The 15,030-nt window shown below is 57.2% G+C and overlaps 5 protein-coding genes across 5 annotated transcripts; 1 reads left to right on the forward strand and 4 right to left on the reverse strand.

Annotated features, from left to right (window-relative positions):
• Positions 1-37: 37 nt before the first annotated feature.
• PHACADRAFT_253110 (uncharacterized protein) lies at positions 38-426 on the forward strand. Its single transcript, XM_007393877.1, has one exon. The coding sequence runs from the start codon at positions 136-138 to the stop codon at positions 316-318; it is 183 nt and encodes a 60-aa protein (XP_007393939.1). The 5' UTR covers positions 38-135; the 3' UTR covers positions 319-426.
• A 1,675-nt stretch (positions 427-2,101) lies between these two features.
• PHACADRAFT_88781 (uncharacterized protein) lies at positions 2,102-2,833 on the reverse strand (the record flags this gene model as incomplete). Its single annotated transcript, XM_007393878.1, has 1 exon — positions 2,102-2,833. A coding segment is annotated over one exon (732 nt), but the record flags the coding sequence as incomplete, so codon positions are not given.
• Positions 2,834-3,731: 898 nt separating this feature from the next.
• Positions 3,732-4,999, reverse strand: PHACADRAFT_193765 (uncharacterized protein; the record flags this gene model as incomplete). The annotated part of the gene is made up of 3 exons (XM_007393879.1): positions 3,732-3,939; positions 3,988-4,352; positions 4,988-4,999. The coding sequence occupies 3 exons, from the start codon at positions 4,997-4,999 to the stop codon at positions 3,732-3,734; spliced, it is 585 nt and encodes a 194-aa protein (XP_007393941.1).
• A 1,293-nt stretch (positions 5,000-6,292) lies between these two features.
• PHACADRAFT_253111 (uncharacterized protein) lies at positions 6,293-6,861 on the reverse strand. Its single transcript, XM_007393880.1, has one exon. The coding sequence runs from the start codon at positions 6,734-6,736 to the stop codon at positions 6,365-6,367; it is 372 nt and encodes a 123-aa protein (XP_007393942.1). The 5' UTR covers positions 6,737-6,861; the 3' UTR covers positions 6,293-6,364.
• Positions 6,862-7,291: 430 nt separating this feature from the next.
• On the reverse strand, positions 7,292-13,491 carry PHACADRAFT_253113 (uncharacterized protein). Its single transcript, XM_007393881.1, has 7 exons — positions 13,212-13,491; positions 12,923-13,010; positions 11,586-12,794; positions 10,216-10,628; positions 8,223-10,153; positions 7,842-8,166; positions 7,292-7,787 (listed from the first exon to the last, which is right to left on the reverse strand). The coding sequence occupies exons 3-7, from the start codon at positions 12,730-12,732 to the stop codon at positions 7,527-7,529; spliced, it is 4,077 nt and encodes a 1,358-aa protein (XP_007393943.1). The 5' UTR covers positions 12,733-12,794; positions 12,923-13,010; positions 13,212-13,491; the 3' UTR covers positions 7,292-7,526.
• Positions 13,492-15,030: the final 1,539 nt, after the last annotated feature.

Here is a 15,030-nt window from a genome sequence, read left to right on the forward strand (position 1 = left end):
TTCCTCGGCTACACACACGCTCGCCGCCCTGTATCTCATAGAAGCTCTTGTATGTAACTCGAACCAAATAAATATTGCAGGCATCTGGTGTCTACGACAGTCTAGGCTACAATGGGATGAATAGCTTTTTCGATGATGACGAGAACGTTACAAGAGTATATTAGCACGGACGGGGGCTCGTCGCGGCCGACGGGCCCGTATATGCGTGCAAGGAGGGAGGGAGAGGAGGAACCCTTCGCGACAACAGCCCAAAGCAAGAAGCATATAAAAGATACGGAGAAAGCAGAGAGGAGACATGTAAAAACTATGGTACTATAAGCACAAGAAACGCCAGGGTAGCGTCCGGATGAGATACGATAGGAGCATACGAAGAAATATCCCGTCCTAGAGCCAGGCATACATTAAGGGTTGTAGATGAGACCGAGTACGTCATGATAGTTTGCCGTTGTAGGCGCACAACCCGTGCCAGACGTCGTCGGCGCACCGATCGTGGTGTCGGAGCGGGAGGTTGTCACATGATTATGCTACCGCTCCAGTTGGCGTCGGGATCGGGCTTGAGCGAGGAGGACGAGGTAGAGTCACCCGGTTCCGTAACCTCATCGCCGTTAGGCCACATCTCCTTCTGAATACTACGACACTCGGCGCCTCCTTCAGAGCGCACTGTCAGAGATAGCGTCAGCGTCGAGGACGTGAGGACGGAAGGCCATGAGACTACTTACAGTGACGATTGAGCGCATCCATCCGAGCAAAGTTCTTCTTGCATCCCTCGCAGGAGTACGGACGGATATTGAGATGGAGCTGCTCGTGCCGCTTGCAGTCGTGCTGTCGCGCGAAGCATTTGCCACGGCCCGGCTAATTGCACTGGTACGGCTTCTCCTCGGCGTGCGAGCGCAGGTGACCCCTTGAGGTTAAAGTGACGGGTGAAAGTGCTGCCGCACCCCGGAACATGGCACACGAAGTTCGCGGGCTGCTTCCTGCGCTTCTGGCTCGCGTCTGCCGTACTCGGCGTCGTCACCTTCACCTTCGTGACCGTCATGGCCTCCGTGCCAACGTCGACCTGCATGTTCATGTCGGCGCCGTCCATCAGATCACTGAGAGGCATGACCAAGTCAGCACTCACCGAGTCACGCTGCGTCGGGATGCTCATGCTCAGCTCAGGCTCGCTGGGGAGCGGATGGTAGCCCGACCGTGGGCTGGCGCTAGGGCTCGAGTACGGGCTGGCACGACAGCTGCCGACGCCGCTGTTCCATCCCAACGGCCGTTCGCGAGAGCCAGACGACGAGCGCCGGTGGTGACCCTGGCGTATGGATGGGATGATGGTCTGAGTAGGGTGGAGGTACTGCTGTTGGTTAGCGTTGTGAATGAACTCCCGAGCAGACTGCCCCACAGGAGGATACAGCGTCGCGGACGAAAGAGACGGCGAGAGTGTATGCCGCAGATCCTCGGAGCGCACTTGACGGTGCCCAAAGCAGCCGCCGCTACGCATGCCATCGGACTTCGTCCGCCGAAGGTCTGTGGCGCCAATGTCGGCGGACAAGAATCCGCTGAATGCGTATGACGGATTGGTGTTCGGTGGACCGAAGGAGTTGTGTTGTAGTCGGCCAGGTGGTGTGAGGGTCTGGCCAAAGGATGTCTGGTGAAGACCCGCGGATGAAGGCAGCCGCTGGGTTCCCATCATTGGCGACGGCGATGGCGAGGTCGACCCCGGACCCGTGAACACATCGTTCATATTGACGGCGTTGTTCGGCATGAGCGCGGTATCGCAGATTGGAGGGCGGAAAGAAGTGTCGGAGAGGCTTCTGCTGCGAGCAAGGGGTACCTGAGGGACAAGGAAGCCCTTTGCTGTGGCGAGATCGTACGGGCGGTGATGATGAGTCTTGAGCATGGACGCATAGGATATTCCCGGTGACGAGTGATTCGATTCGGCATAGAAATACCGAGACTGATCGGTGTGCTGAGAGGCAGACGCTATGGATTGATTGGCCGTCTGGAGATTAGGAGATTAAGTTGTTGTGGCCGATCCCAGCTTTGCTGGTTGGTCTCCTGCGTGTTTCCTGATACAACAAGAGGGATCAGCGGTAGGCTAGGGGTTACGTTCGCGCTAAGCCTGCGACCATTTCCGCAGCGTCGAAGAGACGGAAGGAAACGTGGCAAGAGCGAAGCAGAAGACCATAAGTAAATAGCACACACCTTGCTGAAGCATTGGGACGCTCTGTGTAACTCCGTCACCACTACTGATCGGCATCGTAGGGACGATATGCAGCTGAGGACCAGTCTGCATACTGTCGTCCGAAGCGTTGATCGTCGGCGGCTCATCGCGAACGGCAGTCGCTGGACTCAAGGCAACCGGAATGACGAACTGGGGAAGAGATCCCGTTTTTTTCTGCCGTTGCGCTGGTGACGAATGCCCGTCTGGGGGCAGCCGAGAGGTCGACCAGCTCGGTGATTCGAAGCGCATACTCTCAAAGTTCTGCGTGAGAGAATTGGGAGGCGGCGAGTTCGGAGGTATGTCAGACGAGGGCGACAAAGCTCGAGAGCGGTCGTCACATGCGCCATTACTCGACGCAGTGAAGGTGTGATCGTAAGCGGAGGGCGACGGGGCGTTATCGTAGGGAGGTGGCATGATTGATATAGGGGCTTGCGAATTTGCAGAGCCTATTACGGACATGTAATGTTCGTTAAAAGCAATGGGTCCGGAGCCATTCGGTACGTTGCATTCGGCTGGGTCGCACTCTTCCGTTATTGAGATGTCAGATGGGTTCTCATCGAACGACGCCAGGGGGTCGAGACCGCCGACGATGTCACGGTTAGACAAGTCTGAGAGCACGTTGAAGGACGGTTCCGCGGTCTCGTTCACAATGCATCCAACTACTAATGAGTCAGAACCTTTCGATTTACCTACGGGTGCATGGTCTTACCGCCATGAGCATCAACCACAATTTGTGGATGCAGGCTCATAAGCGCAGTCATTATACTGCCAGGCGAATCTTCTAAGTTGATTAAATATAATTTTACCAGGTGTTAGCTGTATACTCACCGTCACTATTAATTCCCAACAAACTCAAATCATCGTGGGTTACGATAGCAGAGGAAGCATCTGAGCACTGTAATCGAAGTCATTCAACTTTAGTCCATTCTTGTCATTGGCAGAAACACGAACCTCTAAGATGTAGTCCAAAAGGTCGTCTAGCGCGTCCCGAAGCTAACAGTTCGGTCGTAAATCTTCGCTGAGAGCACTTTCAGTTATAACCATTTCGTACCTTTCTTCCGGATGGCATCTCCTCCACGTCTATAACATAATCTTCACTTGTAGATCGTGACATTGCCAGAGTTGGGCTGCCCGTTACTAGAACACGAAGGTGAGCACCATCATGTCCGCGGATGACCGGGGTCAGCTGACCTCCAGGTGAACAACCATCTCCCGAGCCTTCGGAGGCATCCCCCTCTTTGGGCTCCGCTTCCGCTACGATCTTCATGGGAAGAAAACGACGGTACTTGACTTTGTAGTACCTCACGAACAGGCACTGGTCTCGCATGATTCCCAACGAATCCTCAGAAGTCCTAGCACTGTCTCGCTTCGGCCCACTCCTCTGGCTCACGGACATTACTGCCTCTGCCGAATGCTCGACCGCAAACTCTGCTGAAGCGATGCCCCCTTCAGCACCAAACGAAATCGCGTGCGACTTGCCGTGGTTTGCAACAGCCGCTACGGCCCACTCGGACGTCTTCAGTCAGCCGATGACCAGGACAACATCTTCCGGGGCGATCATGCGACCTTGATCAACCGCGAACGCGTGCCACGATGCGTGGTTCATTCGGACGTATTCGTGAAATCGTAGATTCGCTTGCACGTGAGATAAGGTGACGTCCGAACCGGGAACGAGGATCGCTCCCTCCTGGCTTTTGCATTCGAACTTGTACGACAGCGAAACCCCCTTGCTTCCCACAATATCAATAAAGAGTCGCAGGGATCGAAGGCAAACTTACGCTGTTGCCCCTGCTTCAGCTTTGAACTGGGAAATAGATTTGCTGTAGATCGGCTTCGGAGGCAGATAGTTCTCCCTGGTTTGCAGAAGAGCCCATTTGTCGTACTCAAGAGGAATATATCCATGCGGGACACGATTGGCGTTTACAGGGTCGTCCGCTGCGAGTGTGCAGTTGAAGAGCCGATAGAAGCATCCGTCCTCGACGAACCCAACGCCACCGATGAGGACCTCGCCATACTTTGAGGGCTCCGGCTGCCACAGAGGTTCTCCGTGATCGTGGTTTGGCAGCTGGGCTGCGTAGGCTAACGCGGCCTCCGAGTGGACATGCTGGTCAATGGTTGGGCCAGACGATGGATGGTTGTTCACCTTGATAAGCGCGGTTCAATTAGGTTTAAGGTTATCTCCGTAGTGAAGACTCCGATTTCCCTATGAGACTAGTACTCTGATAGGTAGTCAGCATGCCACCACCCGCGGAGGAGAGGAAGAAATATGATTCACCTTTTATAACTATGTGCTACCGCTGCAGCTGGAGGTAGCAAAGAACACAGCACCCGTAATCGTGACGGAGCAGCAGCAGCAACACTATCTCTGTGGCAAGCGCTCCTCACGCAGCGGCTGCCCTAAGTACTCTCTCCTCCCTTCCCAAACCATTCAACACTAGTCATTGACCGGGCCTCGTGCGCATTTGAGTCCAGCGGCCGCTGGAATAAAACTGCTCGTTGCTAAGTTTGTCGAGGAAAATCAGTGTCGTTTCGCTCGACGCGGCGCCGTCGACGCCTCGTAACACTGCGGGTTAGTCGCATCAGTAACAAGGGGCAAATGGCCCGCGGAGATGCTGGTACATGACCAAGTCGGGGTATCTTCAAGCTCAATCTCGTACTTCCTCTTCCGAAAGGTGTTCTTAGAGATTGCACTGCATGTGGTCAGTAAGTATCGCAGCAACTCGAGGGAGGGAGCGAATGTCTATCATTAGATTTTGATCAATCGAGCTGCGGAATAACTCTCAGAGCCATGCCGCCGGGGCACACCTTTATCTAGCATAGCCGTCGCGTATAACCTTGCAGCTAAACGCTAACTAAGCAAGGCTTAACGTGAGCTTAGGGTTGTCGTGTAGGGTCAGTGGGGGTCAGAAGTGACTGACCGTCACTCTCAAGGGCGGATGTCTTGTTTTGGAAGGGCGCGGTGATTGATGCTCTGCATCCAGCGTAACCCCTATGCTTGCAATTCTTTTCTCTTCTCAGCCTCTAATTTACATCTCCAACTGTTTCTGAGATATTCGAACCAAGAGTATAACTATGGCGTCCTCCAAAGCACTTGTGAACCTGCCTTTCGACGTTCACGACCACATCTTCGACGCCGTGGGGCGCAGCGATGTCTACTACACGTTTTGATTTCGTGCAACTCAGCCAAAAGCATGATCTCTTCGCAGCATCTAGAGTGTGTAAGGAATGGGCGGACATGACCCTCCGTGCTCGCTTCCACACGCTCTCGCTCGTCATCAAGCTCCCCGGCGAGCAATCGACCGCGAATTACTTCTTGCAAGACTTCGTCCAGGAGCCCGTCTTTACGCATCGGCAGTACGCCAAGAAGCTAACATTGCGCTGGGGATGTGGGAAGAATAGCAGGGTCGACTTCGCCAATGTGCTCCCGCGCTACTTGCCCATGTTCCCCGGGCTCCTCGTCCTCGAGCTTCGCGGCGTCCTATACAAGCGGCCTGAGCAGCCCATCATTCAGCGGTTCGGCCTCCAGTCGCTCATGATCGACGGAGAGTGGTACCAGTGGCGCCAGCACGAGAGTATGATCCGCGTGCGCTGTGTGACCTGCTCTTCCTGTTTCCCGAGCTTAAGGAACTTGAACTCATCAGGGTGGAGTGGGCTCCAAATGATAGCGACTACGTGGGACCTGGCGAAAACGGGATGACGAGGATGACGAGAGCGACGAGAGCGACGAGAATGGCGAAGTTTGGGACGGAGCAGAGGAGTACGACTCGCTTCAAGTTGATGACAGCGATGTCTACGACAGCCACGATGTCGACCCCAAGGGGCTACCCTGCATCAAGACCTTCGTTATCCGCATGTATGAGCCCCTACCAGTCTTCGTGTTGGTGCTCCGTATGTCGGACGTCAGGTACTTGGATGTTGCGGGTTTTATTGACGAGAGACAGCGAATAGTAAACACTTGCTCAGCGACAGTGGAGCATGTCAAGGATTATGTTCATTCTCCGAGATTTGAAGGTGCGTTATTCGGTCTGCTCCCGTCCCAAGGCCATACTGATAGCTGCTCGCCCCACAGCGGAGTCAGATGTATACCCGAACCTTAATTTTGCGAGCATACCTGCACTGCGCAGAATAACACTGGTCCTCGTGGTGTGTAGTAGGTCAGACAGAGAGCGGACAGGTTTCCTGTACGACGAGCCCTGGACCACGCTCGCCGCGGCCGTAGCGGTGCTGCGCAAGCGTCCCGACAACCCGCCTCCGCTCGAGTACATTGAGCTGGAGCTCCACATGTGGCCGTTCCCCATGGGATATGACGACCAGGCGCAGACGGCCGAGGCGCGACACATATTGGCACAGCATTCTCCATTCATAGGCCGCGCAGATGCGGAGCTGCGCAGCCTCGTAGACGATGGCCTTGTCGAGTCCGTCCGAGTTTGGACTGTGGTCCTGATGCCGTCGTACACCTTCCAGGCGCATAGCTGTTTGAACAATTGTCTTGCCGATGCGTTCCCTGCGCTGCATTCCAAGGGCCATCTTCGTCTCAGCGAGGGGTTTTGCGGGTGCATCAATCTGCCTGGACTGCTGGCTTCTCCCTGTGCCAGTGCATTGCCGAAAAAGATACAGTTGCCCCGATCTTCACAGAACGCAGCATGATAAAATCGTGTCTATACGATGCATAAATGAAAAAAAGAAAAACAATGTATCTCACTTTGAGCTGTATATAAATCGCTTACCTGATGGCGACGACTAAATGCGTTCGACTCGCGCGCGCCCCATGAGGCCATATGATCTCTGTCATTAGTCTGCTTATTCCCATACCAACCAGTTTTGTGACGGCTTGGGGTGACTCAGAAGGAAGGCGAGTGCGCATAAAGTAAGCACAACATCGGAGTGTTCTGGGTCTCCCTTCTACATCACTGGGTCCCCTGAACTCAAAATCTAACAATTGGGGGCGTACTGGCGCCTTGGCATCCTGCCGACATAAGATGACGGCCGTGGCCCACCCAGCTCGCACCGCTCAGGACATCGCCGAGAAGCACATATAAAGATTCAGCTTCATGCGACATCGAACAAACATTCGAAGGAAAAGTGAAAATCCAGACAGAGCAGGACAAATACAGAGGGGCGTTTGCTATGCGGTGTGTACTGTACAGAAAGAAAGAAGAAAGAAGTACAGGTGATGCATGGCGGTGAGATGTGATGAGATGGAGATGGCGTTAATGCGTACACAAACAGAGGACAGATGAGAAGAGACAATGGAAAAAGTTCAATTACAAGTGTATGATATCGTGGCTGAGGTAGAGTAGCGGATAGGCAAAAACGCTCAGTTCGCTGGGCGAAGATATTTCTCGTTCAGCGCGTGCACCTCCTTGGCGAGGTAGGGCCAGTTCAGACACCGTGCCAGCTCCTCTCGAAGGCGGCCGCGATCGCTCTGGGCACGCTCCTGCGCAAGCTTGACTTCCCAGCCGAGAAGGTTGTACAGCAGACGCATGTTCGGCTGGATGAGCACCGAGAGTCGGCGCGAGCGCACGATGAGGTAGGCGTCCACGAGCGGGATGTTCAAGTGCTTCATCACGTACGCAATCTACCGTACCTAATTAGCTTCTCCACTTTAGGACAGAGAAAAACGAGAACGTACTGTGACTGTTGCACTCCTGGATACCCCAACACGACAATGCACGAGCACCTTGCCGCCCTCCCTGCGCGCCTCGTCGATCCAATCACATATCGGCGGCAGCTGTGGCTCGAGCGAGTCGATACCGTCGTCGCACACGCCCTTAATGTCGAGCACCTTGATCCGGCCCTCGCGCTCTTCGATCCAGAGCGAGCCTGGCTTTGCGGTCGCGAGCCCCGCCTGGAAGGACCCATGGCCGTGCTCGGGTGGGATCAGCGCGCACTCGCCGACGGACACGACGTGTGTGATCCCGAGCGCGTGCAGCATATATGCGTTCGCTGCGTGATTCCTGCACCCAAGCAAATCAGCACGACATTCCTGCAACATACCCCGAAGCACACTTACAAGTTACCCAGATAAAGGAAAGGTAACACCCGACTCGGGAACGACCCGTCAAATCGCGGGTCGTTGAACCATACCTGGTGGTCACCCACCATCTTCGCGATCGGCGGCGGGAGGGTGCTCGCGCGCGGTCTCCGCACGTTCCCGATGACGCCATTATTGTTCTCCGCGACGGATGCACCCGAGCTTAACGCAGACGACTCGTCGCGCTGGTGCGCCGACTGCGCGACCGCGGGTCCAAGGAACCCGCTGTGCACGCTCCCCGCCGCGAACGACATGCTCATCGCCGCAGGGCGTCCGTGGCGCGTTGGTGAGTGTCCGGGCGTGCCTGGCCCTGAAGCACTTCCAGCGCCGGGGGTCGCGATGCCCGCAGCCACGGCGCGCTCGCGTTCGAGACGCTGCTCGACCCGGCGCATGGGCTGCACCTCAGTCGGATACACGAAGAAACTCCGGCGCTTCTCAATCTGGAGCTCGAGGTACGCCTCGGGAAGCGTCATCTTCCGCAGAGCCATCAGTATGGTCAGTGCGAGCGAGCTGCTCTCGGTGTAACCGTCCGCGGAGTAGACGAGGATCTTGAGCGGGCGCGTGCGCGTTGGTATGGGCGGCGTCGAGGGCGGCGGCGTCGCAGTAGGCGAGGTGAGATGTGTTGCAGAGGTGCTCCGCATGCGGGTGTACGACGACTGCGAACCTTGTGATGGGAGGAACGATTGCGGGAAGGAGTTGGGTGGCGGCAGGCTGCTCGGCCCACCGAACTGGCCATTGGGCCCGTGGTGAGTGCCGTAATGGTTCTGATTGTGATGGTGCGATCCGCAGTTGTATCCCTGCCTAGCAGCATGTCCAATCGTCGCGGCATTCGTGCTTCTCCTCATCAAAGGTCGCCCGTTCGTGCTTCCGTTTCCGTTTTGCGGCGACCAACGCCGGCTTTCGGCTTCCCGGCGCTGGCGTTCTTTGAGAGCAGCATAGGTTACTTTGCCATCGACAGGGCGGAAAAGTGTCTCAATCCAGGTGATAAATGGCGATATGCCGGCGCCCGCGTACGCAACCGAACTGGGGAATGGCAGATGTACGACCAGGTTCGCGGGAGGCGGCGGGCGTGGCGGGATCGCGTCCTCTTCGCCCAGACCGGCGCTCTCCTTCTCCATACGCTCACCAGAGTCTCGGAGGCACTTGTCCATCCACTTGCGCTCGAGCCTCGTGATGTGCTCTTCGGCAGCGCGCATGTGCGCCTGCGAGGGTAATGGCGCCATGTCGTCGCACTCGATGCAGATGTCGTATCCGAGGCCTTTCGCAGGGTCGTTCGAAGAACAGTCCCATTCTGAGGTAGGTGACGCGCTGCCGGGCGATATCATAACGGGCACGTCACTCGCGTTGCCGAGGAAGAGCTGTCCGCGTGTTGGGTCCCATTTGGTCTGCGTCGAGCTCGCGTTGAACTCCTTCAGGACGCTCTCCGTGTCGTCCAGCGGGTACGTCAAAATCTCGCTCGCCTGCGTCAGCTCCCGCATCTCGTCCTTCTCTCGCTGTGCAAACGAGATCGTGTTCGCCTTGAGAACGTTTGGCTTCGGGAATTCCGGCGGATCCTGTAATGGTGGAGTGTGATGCGTCGAAAGGACGTGCGACTCGCTAGCGGTGAGGCCCTCGGTGCCTTGTGTATGTGCACGATGCTGCCCCTCCTTTTGTGAGTCGCTGTGATGGTGGCCATTGACGACCTCGTCGGTGTATCTGCTTACGACATGCGGCATCTCCTTCACAACCTCCTCAGAGGTCGCGCAGAGGACAAACACATTGTAGTACAGTAAGTCCGTCTGCCCGCGCGCTGCACGGTGGGCACGCTTCGCCTCGATCGCATGTGCGAAATGGGTGGCGACCGCGAGCGCAGCGCGAGTGTTGCCTCGGGGCGAGTAAACGACAATGTCGGAGAGCGTCGCAAAGATCGGCTGGATGGTACGCCCCTCGTCAGCTTCACCAACTTCATGTGAAGAGAAGTATCATTACGCACGACTTGAATACCGAAATTCCGCAAGCTAATTCCCTCGGGGACGCGGGGTTCTACGAACCTCGTCTCACCTGTCTCGCGATCGATGCAGAGGAGCTCGCGGGGCTTGAACGTCGATGTAAGAGCCACACGCTCCGGGGCACTCTTTCTCCGCTCCTGCGAAGACTGCCTGACAGAGGCCATAGGCGCGTCGCGCATGATGTGATCTTTGTTTGCATCTTGCTGCTGCTGGGAAGACTTCTCCTCAGGAGTCGGGAGGGACGATTGTGGTGTCGGCGGTGTACTCGGCGAGCCTTCCAGTACCGGAGACGAGAGGGTCGACGAGGGCGGAGTGATCGACGATGCTGTCGAAGTCGTCGAAGTCGTCGACGCGTTGGACAGGCGGTGCGCATGCGCGTGGTGGGGCACTTGTTGTTCTGCGAACGTAGAGAATAGCGCCGTCAGCACGTGAATGACCGAAGAGCCGAGTGTTCCGCAGCAAAGAAAAGAAAGGAAAAGCCAAAACTAACAAAGGGAGAAGTGAGCCCGCGCAATCCCAGGCTTAGGCAGCAGTAAAAGAAGCGCGAGAAGTAAACAAGCTATCGGCTAGTGCCCCTAGGGGAAAACGGAATACCCTTCAGGGGTAGCCTCATGGCCTGGCCTCTCGTCAGGTGCCCAACAACCGATGCTTCGCCCGACTTCGGCCACGTTCTCAACCATACCGTCTCAGGTCATCCCTGACACCACCGACCCAATGGGAGTGGGCTCGACCACGAGAACGGCCGCGCGCAATCTCCATTGTGGCAGATAGCACAGGGTCCATTGAGTAACCCTGAGGGTGGGTTGTGAAACCCTGCAACTGAACTGAGGCTTGCACAATAGTTCCGGGGCGGCCGCGAAGATCCTCCGCCAGACCATGAACGGAAGGGCAAAACAAGCAAAGAAGCGAGCGGGCCAGACACATGCCGACAGCCGATGATCGTCCCGATAAGGCTAGCGAGCGGCCTGCCGAGAGCGGTCCCAGCAGGAGATCGACGGGAGAACACCATGTCCAGGCCGTAGCATGATACCAGGTCCGGTGGCGCTCGCACACCGACGCCACAATAGTGCGAGCTGTCGCAACGGCCGATCGCGCGCGGTGGGACTGCCGGTTAGTGTGCCTGGTAAAGTGTCGAATGAAAGTATGTTGGGCGGGGTCATGTTGCTGGACGCCGTCGATGGCTACCGAGCGGTAACCTAGTCGTGATGACGGACATCGGCGAACAAGCTTGACAATGCCGAGCACTTGATGCGCTTTGGGCGGGTTCGATGTATGGAAGCGCGGGGGAGCGAACAAAGCAACAGGACGCAAAGCACAAAAACTCGAAGCAACGCAGACGAAAGCATCAACTCACCTTTACCAACACCAGCCGTGTCTATTGCACTCAATGCAGGCCTTTGCGTGCCTTGCTTCTTCGCTCCTGCATTGCGAGGCGCGACGGGGTGCATATGCGCGCCCTCACCATGCTCCGCAAGGTCGACGCCAATCGCGCGCCCGTCGTCGTCGACGTCCATCCCGACGACATCGACATCAATGTCCATCGGCATTTCCGCCGCGACCACGCCGTTCGGCGCAAGGTCTTCTTCCTCCTCGACAGAGCTCGTGCTGTAGTCGTCCTCATCGTCCTCGAGGTCGTCCTCGTCCAGGTAGTCCTCGTCGTCCTCGAGGTCTTCCGAGCCCTGTCGTGCGGGCTGCTGCGACGGAGAGCGTGGCTGCCGCGAGCGCGCGCGCTGCTGAACTCGCAGGCTCCGCTCGTACTCCTCGACGTCGTCCTCGTCCGACGCGACCCAGACGAGCCCACGAAAGCGTGGCACCTTGGCCTTCACGCTCACCTTGACGCGTCCCGCGCGCCCACCGTCCCGGCCGTCTGGAGTAGTCGTGCCGACGAAGAACGCAGTTTGGGCGTCGTTGTCGCCCTCGAGGCCGTGTAGGAACGGGAAGATGACGCTGTCCGGCGCGTGCGTCGTGAGGTACCTCTCGTGCATCTCCGCGAACTGCGCTGCCGAGAGCCCGCGGATCGGCGCGGGGCCGTCTTCTTTCCTCCTCTGATCGTGTGCTTGCTGGGATTGTGGAGAGTGTGGTGGGCGCGGTGAATGTGGAGAGTGCGACGAGCCCGATGGTGAGGGCGAAGGTGAGCGCGGCGGCGACGTCGCAGGGGAGGTGTAGCTCGATACTGGTGGGTGCAACACGGGCAGGCTATCAAGGAAGGCTGCCTCGTACGCGAGCCCGTGAACCTTCTGTTCCTCGTCACCTTGCGGCTCGACGCGGCTCAGGTCGAGGCAGAGCGAGCTTGTGTGCAGCTGGTCGGGGCGAGAATTGACGCCGCCCATGATGCCCTCGCGCTGGGGTATAGCGTCCGCGAGGAGCTGAAACTGAATATTGCGTTCGTTGCTGTCGTCGGTCGCGTCGGCGTTGGGCGAGGGTGAGATCTCGTTCGGGATGTCGTCGAAGTCGAAGTTAGCGTTCGGCGTCGTGGAGAGGAGGTCCAGTTCGTGTGGCATGCTCTCTCCGTACGCGCGTAAAATGTGAAGTCTTCTAGTGTTCTACGCAATTAAGCCAGGCTCTAGATCAGGATCGCATGCAGGCGGGTGCGACATGGTGCGCCAAATTTTGGTGAAGCGTGGAGGCAGGCAAGACAAAAGGGCGTTCATATGAGCACTGAGCCGCCGAAGATGAGAGACATATACGCACGAAGCGATCTGCACTCCCGTTACTAAGTCCTTGCTGATACAGTACACTTTCGGTGATGTAGACACGGATCGTCTTCGTGTTCTGGCGGCTGCCGCGCGCGTTGATCGTCGATGAGTGTCGTAGGGGTATCAAGGTCGTGGTCGCGGTGGATATATGCGCAGGATGTGAGAAAACGAAGAGGTAGAGATGGTGGTGGTGGTGGTCGAGAGCAAGATAGAAAGGCGGAAGATATGGAGAGGGGCCAGTCCCGTCAGCAGACGCCTCTCTCGATAACCCTGGCTTCACACACCTACGGTAGAGCGTCCTATGTCGCAAGTCCAATATCCTTTTCCTTCCAAAATATAGCTGTCGGTTCGTCGTCGTTGTCGTGTCGAGTGTCGTCGTCGTCCGTCGCGGTTGAAGATGTCGGAAACAAGGGAGCCCACACGGGCGCCAAAAGTTAAACGTTTCTGTCGAGTCCGTTCCAGACCGTACCTGCTCGCCTGCAAAGCTTCCTTCACTCGTTGTCGCAGGGGTCCGTTGCGTTACCTGTCGTCTTCGTCGTGCGTGTGTTCGTCGTCGCTGTGTCGTGTGGGAAGGAGCAGCAGAAAACAGAGTTTCGAAACCCGAAGTCAAGAGCAGCAGACTGGGATCTCCCCTTCGTTGCCCGTCAGACGCCGAGGCTCAGAACCCATTTGGCCAAGGGCGGGGACACGGCAACTTGCCGAATCAAAAAAGGCATGCGCAAACCAAATACTTGGAACTATCAGCCAATGGCGGCCTGAGATCATTTGCGTAGGATCTCGATCTCTGGCGGCCGATGCCTTCCTAGTTAGAGACGATTCAAGGCCCATGATTGGTTCGAGGCCAAAGGCTTATCGAAGAGGAGCGGAGGAAGTATTTCTCACGCTTCTGGGACGTTGGTACCGTCGTTGACCGACGACGGCGACGGTGGCCATGACGGGCGTGGGTCGCGCACGGAGCTAACGGCCTCTACAAAGGTAGAGGGCCACGGCTCTCATGCATATTTCGTGCGATAGAGATGTGCGCGAAAGCCGCGGACTTTCTAGAGGACGCTCCCCGCCGTCGTGTACGACGGGCCCAGCGTCGTCATCGAGGTTCTCGGGCACCAGAAACACCATGCTTGCCACACCGACCACTCCAAGGTATGCCGTCGAAGCTCAGCACCGCTCGTTCGCACCTGTCAGAGAGCTCCTCCACAACACCGCTTCTCGCCATGCAAATTTTCTCCGCATCGAAGCTCTCGCGCACGCCGTCCTCCACGACACGCCGGTCACACGAGCAGCGCAGCGACACCTCCTATCCTCACCGTTTTCGATCGCAAACGACCGACATTCACCGCCCCGTTTCCCAACGGCGTCTTCGGCCTAGCCCCTCTCTTGACGGAGGGGGGTCATCTGTCCTGCGGACCTCACGTAACCTCTCACGCTACCCCGCCACAGAACAAGACATCCTGACCGCACTCAATAGGCTGACAGGTCTTCTCATCCAATCGTTGCCCACAGCAGGGTTCCTCCCGGCCATCACATCCAATTGCATCGCACAACGCAATCTGCGCGGCGCGGCGCTGATTCACGCGTGGAGGCAGCTGCTACCGGCCCCTCGGGCTCGTGCTAGCCATACGTGGCCTAGCGTGCGAGGGTCTGGTGATACACTGTGATACAGTATGCGCGGACACCTGAGACACCGCGGAGGCAGACGTGCTAGCAGGGTGGCCTGGCAGTGCGCCACAACTCCTCTTTTCGGAGGCGTGTGTGCCCTGTGTCGGTCTCAGCTAGGGGCGCTGGCAAGAGGGTGCATCGATTGGAGGCTGTGTACGGCGAGACAAGGCGCGTCGCCTTGCAGCTGAAGCGCAGGGCGATCATCTCTGCTCTCCCGCCCATGGCTGCGCCTCAACTCACGTTGACGTTGAAATGGCTATGCAAATCACGGAGCTGTGTGTTGCTCAGGCTCTTGGACGTCTCGCATCAGCCCTTCCTTCTCGTCACCCGTCACCCGGCCCCGTCCCTGGATGGCTCATACTGTTCCTTCATGTGCACTTGACGCAATGCCGGGGAGCTATTCCATAAGGCAGGGTCGACTGACACCAGCAGAGTAAGGCTGTGTCT

The sequence above is a fragment of the Phanerochaete carnosa genome (genome assembly GCF_000300595.1).
Source record: "Phanerochaete carnosa HHB-10118-sp unplaced genomic scaffold PHACAscaffold_3, whole genome shotgun sequence".
In the NCBI taxonomy this organism is placed as follows: Eukaryota; Fungi; Basidiomycota; class Agaricomycetes; order Polyporales; family Phanerochaetaceae; genus Phanerochaete; species Phanerochaete carnosa.

What these genes read in the sequence shown, in the direction of transcription:
- PHACADRAFT_253113 (XM_007393881.1), bottom strand. Translation starts at nt 12,732, where the DNA reads ATGCCACACGAACTGGACCTCCTCTCCACGACGCCGAACGCTAACTTC. An exon ending in TTCCTTTATCTGGGTAACTT is followed by an intron (nt 8,167 to 8,222) that starts GTAAGTGTGCTT and finishes GCTTGGGTGCAG; the next exon opens with GAATCACGCAGCGAACGCAT. An exon ending in CCAGGAGTGCAACAGTCACA is followed by an intron (nt 7,788 to 7,841) that starts GTACGTTCTCGT and finishes TAGGTACGGTAG; the next exon opens with ATTGCGTACGTGATGAAGCA.
- PHACADRAFT_253110 (XM_007393877.1), top strand. Translation starts at nt 136, where the DNA reads ATGACGAGAACGTTACAAGAGTATATTAGCACGGACGGGGGCTCGTCG.
- PHACADRAFT_253111 (XM_007393880.1), bottom strand. Translation starts at nt 6,736, where the DNA reads ATGGCCCTTGGAATGCAGCGCAGGGAACGCATCGGCAAGACAATTGTT.